Source organism: Carlito syrichta, unplaced genomic scaffold (assembly GCF_000164805.1).
Source record: "Carlito syrichta isolate Samal-C Ts95f unplaced genomic scaffold, Tarsius_syrichta-2.0.1 Scaffold301542, whole genome shotgun sequence".
Lineage (NCBI taxonomy): Eukaryota > Metazoa > Chordata > Mammalia > Primates > Tarsiidae > Carlito > Carlito syrichta.
In genome coordinates, this window is record NW_007245638.1 from 799205 (window position 1) to 809202 (window position 9998).

Here is a 9998-nt window from a genome sequence, read left to right on the forward strand (position 1 = left end):
AACTCCAGCCTGGGTGACAAAGTGAGACTCTGACTCAAAAAACTACAAATTAAAAATGCAAAAAGTGCCGGGCTCAGTGGCTCAGCTTGTAATCCCGTGCCTTTGGGAGGCTTAGGTGAGTGGATTGCCTGAGCCCGCAGGTTCGAGACCCACCTGGGCAGTGAGACCTCATCTCTACAATAAATCAAAAAATCAGCTGGGCGTGGTAGCACACGCCTGTAATTCCGGCTACTTGGAAGGCTGAGGCGGAAGGATCGCCGGAGCCCAGCAGGTCGAGGCTGCGGTGGCTGGGAGCGGCCACTGCACTCCAGTCTGGGCGACAGAGTGAGACTCCAACTCAAAAAAAAAAAATGTCAAAAGTATGGTTCAAGCAACATCGGCATCTCCTTCGAGCTTTTTAAAAACGCAGATTCTCAGGCCCCGCCTCAGACTTACTGAGTCAGACTGTGTCTATTTACAAGATTCCTGGGTATTTTGCATGTACTCTAAAGTTTGGGACGCACTAGTCTAGGCAACCACCATGATCTATCAGATTGGATACATCCAATGAAGTGATTTGTTTATTTTTATTTTTTGAGTCGGAGTCTCACTCTGCTGCCCAGGCTGGAGTGCAGTGGCACGCTCACAGCCACCGCAGCCTCGACCTGCTGGACTCAGGCAACCTTTCCACCTCAGCCTTCCAAGTAAGCTGGACCCATAGGCATGCGCCACCACACTGGGCTAATTTTTTATTTATTGTAGAGACAAGGTCTCACCAAGTTGCCCAGGCTGGTCTCAAATCCCTGGACTCAGGCAATCCTCTCATCTCCGCCTCCCAAAGTGTTAGTATTACAGGTGTGGGCCACTGCACCCAGCAAAGCAATCTATTTAATCTCTGGTCTCAGCCTCCCCTAGTTCATGACTTTTGAAATGACATTTGCGGAAATGAGATAAATTCTATCTGTCTGGGTGTCCTTAGCAGCCAGCTCATGTGCTCCCTTCCCTTTCCCCCCTGCAGTCCATGGTGCTCCTGCTTCAGAGCCAACGTCAGTACATATTTGAGTATGACTCCTCCAGCCGCCTCCACGCCGTCACCATGCCCAGCGTGGCCCGGCACAGCATGTCCACGCACACTTCCATCGGCTACATCCGCAACATTTACAACCCGCCTGAAAGCAACGCTTCGGTCATCTTCGACTACAGCGATGACGGCCGCATCCTGAAGACGTCCTTTTTGGGCACCGGGCGCCAGGTGTTCTACAAGTATGGGAAACTCTCCAAGCTGTCAGAGATTGTCTACGACAGCACCGCCGTCACCTTCGGCTACGACGAGACCACCGGCGTTTTGAAGATGGTCAACCTCCAAAGTGGGGGCTTCTCCTGTACCATCAGGTACCGGAAGATCGGCCCCCTCGTGGACAAGCAGATCTACAGATTCTCCGAGGAAGGCATGGTCAACGCCCGGTTCGACTATACCTATCACGACAACAGCTTCCGGATCGCAAGCATCAAGCCTGTCATAAGCGAGACGCCCCTTCCCGTCGACCTCTACCGCTATGACGAGATTTCCGGCAAAGTGGAGCACTTTGGCAAATTTGGGGTCATCTATTATGACATCAACCAGATCATCACCACCGCCGTGATGACCCTCAGCAAACACTTCGACACCCACGGGCGGATCAAGGAAGTCCAGTATGAGATGTTCCGGTCCCTGATGTACTGGATGACGGTGCAATACGACAGCATGGGCAGGGTGATCAAGAGGGAGCTAAAGCTGGGGCCCTACGCCAACACCACAAAGTACACCTACGACTATGACGGGGACGGGCAGCTCCAGAGCGTGGCCGTCAATGACCGCCCAACCTGGCGCTACAGCTATGACCTCAACGGCAACCTCCACTTACTGAACCCAGGCAACAGTGTCCGCCTCATGCCCTTGCGCTACGACCTCCGGGACCGGATCACCAGGCTGGGAGACGTGCAGTACAAAATTGACGATGATGGCTATCTGTGCCAGCGAGGGTCTGACATCTTCGAATACAACTCCAAGGGCCTCCTCACGAGGGCCTACAACAAGGCCAGCGGGTGGAGTGTCCAGTACCGCTACGATGGCGTGGGACGGCGGGCGTCCTACAAGACCAACCTGGGCCACCACCTGCAGTACTTCTACTCTGACCTCCACAACCCCACCCGCATCACCCACGTCTACAACCACTCCAACTCGGAGATCACCTCGCTCTACTACGACCTCCAGGGCCACCTCTTTGCCATGGAGAGCAGCAATGGGGAGGAGTACTATGTCGCCTCTGATAACACCGGGACACCTCTGGCTGTGTTCAGTATCAACGGACTCATGATCAAGCAGTTGCAGTACACAGCCTACGGGGAGATTTATTTCGACTCCAACCCCGACTTCCAGATGGTCATTGGCTTCCACGGGGGACTCTACGACCCCCTGACCAAGCTGGTACACTTCACGCAGCGCGATTATGATGTGTTGGCGGGACGGTGGACCTCTCCAGACTACACCATGTGGAAAAACGTGGGCAAGGAGCCGGCCCCCTTTAACCTGTATATGTTCAAGAGCAACAACCCTCTCAGCAATGAGCTGGATTTGAAAAACTACGTGACAGGTGAGGACTTTGCCGCCACAGCTGGGCAGTAGCTCCCCGTGGGGTGGTTGTTTCTGTCGGGAACTTGGAAAGAAGGTCTCCCGTCTGATGGCGGGAGAAACCTCCAGAGCTGCAGAGCCGGGCAATGCAGTGGGTGGCAGTGCAGCGTCTAGAAAAGTAGAGAGCCAGCAGTACAGAGCAGTCACTAGGGCTGTTTGAAGATGTCCTGGCCACTTTCAAGTCCATTCACTTGAAGTAACTTTATAAGAGCCCTTCCTCCCCAACAGAGGAAATCACCCTAAGAAAGGGAACAAGAATAGGACTCTGGTGTCAGAAAGACTCGGTTCCATTTCTCTCTCTTCTATTTATAAGCCAGAGGGCCTTGGGGTAGTTGTCCAATCTCTCTGAACTGCAGTTTCCTTCTCTGTGAAAAGGCACTGATAAAACCAGCCCATAGAGTGACCATGAGAGGTAAATGAACTTACATAGAGAAAGTCTCATGTCTGGCGCTTACGGAGTGAATGTGCATGCAGTGGTTCCTGCTTATGTTATTAACACTGCCATTGCTAGTGAAGCAGTGAGTTAGCATAGGTACTGAGGTGACAGCTACCCAGATCCTGACCTACAGAGGTTCCCCTGTGAGAGATGTATACACACAACCAATGACAATGCAGAGAAGGAGTAAGTCTGTGCCACCAGACAGATGTCTGTCCAGTTGTTTATTCGAAAAGCATTTATAGGGTGTCACCATGCTTGATTCTGGGGATTCAGTGGTGAACAAGACAAACACCCTTCTCTCAAGTGTGTGTGTGGGTGTGTGTGTAGATTATTCCAGATGCACAAGATTCAGCACAGCATAGAAGAGCCCATGTCAAATTGGGCTTGGAGAGTTCATGGGATCTTGGTTGACAGAGTGGGGTCGAGGCTGAAGAAAGGCTGTGAGCACACAGCAGAGGACTTGGGAGGTCTGGCAGGGCATGGAAGGAGGGCCCAAGGAAGGCAAAGGACCTACCTACCCATAATGAATGAGGACCTGGTGAAATGAGGGTCCTGTCCATCCATCTACCCATTCATCCATCCATTTACAAATATGTGTAGAACATCTAACATGAACTAAATACTAGAGATGCAGTGGGATACAAGATGAAGTCCACAGGGAAATAGGTGAGGAAATCAGGATAGATAGATGGGTGATAGATGGGTAGAAACATACATAGATGATATATAGATACATAGATAGAGATGATGAATGGATGGATAGATAATTGACAGAAGATAGAGAAGTAGATTGGTTGTTAGGTAATTGATAGATGATAGATACATAGAGATAATAGATAGATGGATTGATAGGTAGATAATTGCTAGAAGATTAATTCTTGCATCACTTGATTGATGATTGATTCATAATTGATAGAAGACAGATAATGATACGTGAAACTATATATGTGTGTGTGTTTCCTGAGAGGTAGTTGACTTCGAAACATCGGTGAACTGGGGGATAAAAGTCATGGGGGTAAGAGAAGAAGCTGGGCAGGGTCTCCTGACGAGGAGGACAGGAGGGTTGACAGATGTCAGCCTGGTTAGCTTGGCTGTAGCTCCTGGGTTCGAAAGGTCTCACTGCTTCTGGTGTGTGGGGATGCTGGGGTCAACTTCAGGGCTCGAGTGTGTCAGGGAAGCACGACACGGCCACAGGTTGGCTGTGAAGGCTATTATTTCGGCAGTACAAGAACACCGTGGGCAGACAGTGCCCTAGGTAGCTGCTGTTTCCTTTCCTGCCTTGGGGATGGACAAGTAACTTCTGGTCATGTGACCAAAAAAGAGGGGGAAGGAAAGGAAGGAGAGAGAGAAGGAGGGAGGGAGGGAGGGGAAAAGGAAGGAAGGAAAAAAAGGAAGGAATGAAGGCAAAAGAAAAGAAAGAAATAAGCAGGGTTTTTTGAATAGCGTTCATTCCAAGTCTTCATAGGGACTCCATAAATGAGGATCAAATCAAGTTAAATGAAGTCCAAGAAAACTGACTCCAGAAACCATTCTAAAAGAGCCAAAACTTGAAAGGGCAGAGCAGCAGCCTGCGCAGAGCGGATGTCTGCTGCGGTCACCACTGAGGGCAGGGAGCCCCAGTGGAGAAGTAGTCAGACCAGGGACAGCCCGTACCGGATGAGGTGACCCCCAGAGGGCGGATCTGAGCAAACAACACCAGATCATCCTCCTCGCGTGTTGGCTGTCTGTAAACCCCATCTAAATTAGACTTAATTTGCCACTTAGGAGACCAGCAGAGTGGCTGAACTCGCTGCTCAAGTTGAAGCAGAAGAGGTAATTAAGATGCAGTAGAGAGGAATGCAAAGAATAGAACCTTCCCTCTCTGGTACCCAAATTAAGGGTAGCGATGTGGAAACAGACTCTCGGAGTGCACACAGAGGAAGTTCTGTTTCCCCCCGGGACGAGGGCACCAACTGGGCAGGAGCTCAGAGCCCTGGACAGGAACACAAGCAGCACCACGAGTGTCTGGAGGGATGAGGAGGGGCTCCTTCCCCCTCACAAACTCCAGGGCAGCAGCCCTTAAACAGGTAATGTGTTGAGCACTGATACTTTTTAGGTAGTATGTTGACCATTGATACTTCTGTGATGAAAAGATATGAGAGAAAAGGGTATAAGAAAAACTGGGGTGCCAGGCTCTGCAGCTCACACCTATAACCCCAGCATTTTGGGAGGCCGAGGCGGGAGGATTGCTTGAGCCCCTGAGTTCAAGACCAGCCAGGGCAACATAGCAAGACCTCATCTCTACAAAAAATTTTAAAATTAGCCAGACATGGTGGCACACGTATAGTCCCAGCTACTCTGGAGGCTGAGTTGGGAGGATCACTTGAGCCCTGTACTCCAGCCTGGTGAAGAATGAGACCCTGACTAAATAAAATAAAATAGAAAAGACTGGAAGACACTTCCTCCCCATAACCTGTGGTGCCCTGGGATTCTGGGTTTTTTTTGGGGGGGGAGGTTGAGTTGGAGTCTCACTCTGTCGCCCAGACTGGAGTGCAGTGGCCGCTCCCGGCCACCACAGCCTCGACTTGCTGGGCTCCGGTGATCCTTCTGCCTCAGCCTTCCAAGTAGCTGGAACTACAGGCGCGCGCTACCACGCCCAGCTGATTTTTGATTTATTGTAGAGAAGAGGTCTCGCCAAGTTGCCCAGGCAGGTCTCGAACCCGTAGGCTCAGGCAATCCACTCACCTCAGCCTCCCAAGGTGCGGGATTACAGGTAAGCCACCGAGCCCAGCTAATTCTCCTGTTTTAACATCTTAGGAAACTCTTCAGTCTTGGATGTTCCAGGACCTACACCCAGCCTCGGGCTCTGCCCTGATCTCAGCCTGGTTCCCTCTGATATTAGAACCTGAGTCCACCTCAAGATACCAGTTCTGGCCTTGCCAATTACTTGCTGTGTGACTCAGACAAACATCTTAACCTTTCTGAGCCATCATTTCTTGTGTGCAAAATGGTGATAATAATAGCATTCATCTCTTGTGGTTGTGAACATTAAATGAGTCTTGACATATAAAGTGCCTAGCACAGAGCAAAGGCTAGTAATGCATTCATTCTTTATAAACAGCTAAAGACTTGGAGATGGTATGTTTATAGATGAGGAGTGAAGGCACCGCCTTTGTATCATTTTCTGAGAAACATTGGGAGGGGTCTCCAGATACACCTTGAAATAGGCACTAAAGGCCGGGTGCAGTGGCTCATGCCTGTAACCCCAGTATTTTGGGAGGATCACTTAAGCCCAGGAGGTCGAGGCCAGCCTAGGCAACATAGCAAGACTTCATCATAGAGATAAAATAAAATAAATTAGCCAGGCGTGGTGGAGTACCCCCATAGTCCCAGCTACTCAGGAGGCTAAGGCAGAAGGATCGCCTGAGCCCAGGAGGTTGAGGCTGCAGTGAGCCGTGATCATGCCTCTGTATTCCATCCTGGGCAACAGAGCGAGACCCCAAATCAAAAAAGAAACAAAGAAACAGATTCCAAAACTCCAGCTCTGCGGAACCTCCTAGATGCAGCCCACGATTTCCCATCGTCCCTTTCTCCCTGGTGGGTTTGGGCTTACAATCCCCAGGCACACTTTAGCTTCAAGTCAGATCTTGTGGAGATTAATTTCTCTATGTGAGGAAGAAGGCACAACCTCCTTCTCACATTATCCTCTCCTCATATTTACACTTAACACCTGAAGATGCTGTACTGACAGCATCTTCAGAGGAGGCCGTGCTGGGCGGGTGGCGATCATCACACAATGTGGAGACCGTGAGAGAGGGGAGCAGAAGCAATTAGGCGGGGTGCCTCACCAGCTTCTGCCCAAAGACTCCCTCTTGTCAGATTGTTTAGGCGGCCTGTGGCCAGTTAACACCAATTATTTCTAAAGGAGTAGGGTGTTTGTGTGGGCCCAGAAGTGCCTTCTGCAGAATGAGGGAGGAGTCGGGCTATTTGAATAAACGTTTCAGAAGAGGTTAGACTCAGAAACCAGCCAGGTTAGAAACTTTAGAGAAGAAGGGGAAGGGGAGAGAGAGGAAGAAGGGGAAGGAAATGGAAGAAGAGAAAGAATCAGAACAAGAATAAGAAAGAATGCCTGTAATTCCAGCATTTTGAGAGTGTGAGGCAGAAAAATCACTGGAGGCTGGGAATTTGAGACCAGCCTGAATGGGACCCCATGTCTACAAAAAATAAAACAATTAGCCGGGCATGTTGGTGCACAACTGTGGTCCCAGCTACTCTGAGGATGGCCTGAGCCCAGGAATTCAAGGCTGCAGTGAGCTGGGATGGCACCACTGCACTCCAGTCTGGCCAAGAGAGCAAGACCCTGTCTCAGAAGAAGAAAAAGAGAAGGAAAAAGAGAAGGACAAGTAGGGGAGGGGGAAGGGGAGAAGGGAGAGGAGGAAAAGGAGGAGGGGAAGTAGGAGGAAGAGGAAGACAAAGAGGAGGAAAAGGGAAGGGAGAAGCGGGAAAGGGAGAGAAAGGGAAGAAGAGGAAGAAGAGGCAAGGGAGGAGGAAGGAAGAGGCAAAAGAACAGCATCACGAACAAGGGTGTAAGCTGTTTTCTCGTTTTGTTTTGTTTTGTGTCGGAGTCTCACTCTGTCACCCAGGCTGGCGTGCAGTGGCACGCTCCCGGCCACAGCAGCCTCAACCTGCTGGGCCCCGGCGATCCTTCCGCCACAGCCTTCCAAGTAGCCGGAACCACAGGGACACGCCACCACGCCCGGCTAATTTTTTGATTTATTGTAGAAATGAGGTCTCACCAGGTTGCCCAGGCTGGTCTCGAACCCCTGGGCTCAGGCAATCCTCTTACCTCAGCCTCCCAAAGTGCTTGGGATTATAGGCATGAGCTGTCGCACCCGGGTGGTCATAAGCTGTTACTGTTCCTGGGATGAGCATTAAAATCCCCGGCCTCAAGAGAGGGAGTCCATCACCCTCTCCTCCCCACTAAGGGGATCCCAAGCTAGGGAAAGAGATCCTCACAGGAATAAGATCATTCAGGGGAGCCTTCTGGGGACAAGAAGGAATTCCCCACATGTCTACCTGTCCCTGGCAGCAGATGGAATGGTGTTATGTGATATACAGATGGGGTGTTAAGTAGCATCAAAACACAGATGACTGGGAAAACCTAGCCTGTTTCCACTGCTCTCTTAACTCTCTCAACTCAATGGAGGAGCAAGCCTCCACTTGATGCTGGGATGTATTTAACACCTCATTAGCACATCTAATCTTCCTCTTCAACAAGGAAGGGAGCCGATCTAAGTCTCCCTCAGTAACAGGTAACAAAATCATGCTCTAATTTAATTGCATGACTTTGTTTTCTCTGTTTTGATTTTACAGTTATTTTCCGCTTACATCAAGGGAGCCTGCCTGCCCATTTATGGTAGTGATATACAATTTCCGTTTGAAAATGGATTTGCCAGTGATGGTACACATCTGTAGTCCCAGCTACTTGGGAGGCTGAGGCAGGAGGATTGCCTGAGCCCAGGAGGTCAAGGCTACAGTGAGCCATGATTGTGCCACTGCTCTCCAACCTGGATGGCAGAGCAAGACCACAACTCAAAAAATGAATTGGTTAATTAATTAATTATAGTGGACTTACCTGTGTAGAAAAGGCAAGTTTTATATATTTTTAAAATCAGTAAGTAAATAATAGTACAGGTGATACCTGGATATGGTAACAACAACAAAAAATCATGATGGGTGGACATGAATATGCAAAGTTGGAACACCAGTGTTCCCAACCACACAGCACCTACCTGGCACATAGTAGGTGCTCTGTAAATATATGGTCATTGCAGGATTAAAGCCAGGCTTCTCTCTGTTTAATATTAACACACTTTTTAGGGCAATTTCAGGCCTATATTCTTTTTTTTTTTTTTTTTTTGAGTTGGAGTCTCACCCTGTTGTCCAGGCTGGAGTGCAGTGACACACTCACGGTCACTGCAGCCTCGACCTACTAGGTTCAGGCAATACTTCCACCTCAGACTTTCCAAGCAGCTGGAACTACAGGCATGCACCACCATGCCTGGCTAATTTTTTTGATTTAGTGTAGAGATGAGGTCTCACTAAGTTGCCCAGACCCATGGGCTCAGGCAATCCTCTCACCTCGGCCTCCCAAAGTGCTGGGATTATAGGTGTGAGCCACCGCACCCGGCTCAAGCCTGTATTCTTAAATGCTCTTAAATGCGCTATCTCTAATGTGTATAGATGTTGAGTCATTCAAGAAACTACTCTGTGCCCAAGAGAGACCGAGGGACCATGGATCCCAGAATCCTTCTCATTTTAGGGGCTTTATAAACCTACATGATTATTAGCAAAGTCAACACTAAATTCCTCACAGCAGTCCCAGGGCATGGGGGTGATATTGAGCCCCATCAGAAGTGTATTCTCAGACAGGTACAGATTCTCTGTCACACGGATACTAGTTAGGGTAGCTCTTGCCACATATGTTCAGTGTTCATTCATTTACTCATCCATCCATTCATTCATTCATTCTATAGATACTTATGAAACACCTATTTTGTGCCATCCATTGTGTAGTGCCTGGGGAGATATCAGTGAAGAAAACGGGTTTTTTAACTCCCTGGCCTGGTGAAGCTTGCCTTCCAAGTGAGGGAGACAGACCAATAAATAATAAATATCATAAATATGCAAATTACACAGCATGTTAGAATGTGGTTATAGTTTTGGGGGGCAATTAGCAAGGCAAGGGGACTAAGGATTGCTGGGGGTGGGGCTGGTGATTGAAATTGGCCTTACTGGCCAGGCTCAGTGGCTCAGCCTGTAATCCCAGAGCTTTGGGAGGCCAAGATGAGTGGATTGCCCACGAGTTCTAGACCTGCCTGGGCAACTTGGCAAGACCTCATCTCTACAATAAATCAAAAAATTAGCCGG

General features: G+C 49.4%; 1 protein-coding gene across 2 annotated transcripts in view; it reads left to right on the plus strand.

Moving 5' to 3' along the window:
* Positions 1-9998, plus strand: part of TENM2 (teneurin transmembrane protein 2) — a 517874-nt gene that overhangs the window by 496602 nt on the left and 11274 nt on the right. For both annotated transcript variants that reach the window (XM_021710791.1, XM_021710790.1), the window contains one exon: positions 998-2612. In XM_021710791.1, coding sequence (XP_021566466.1) covers positions 998-2612 — 1615 coding nt within the window. The remainder of the gene's footprint in view (positions 1-997; positions 2613-9998) is intronic.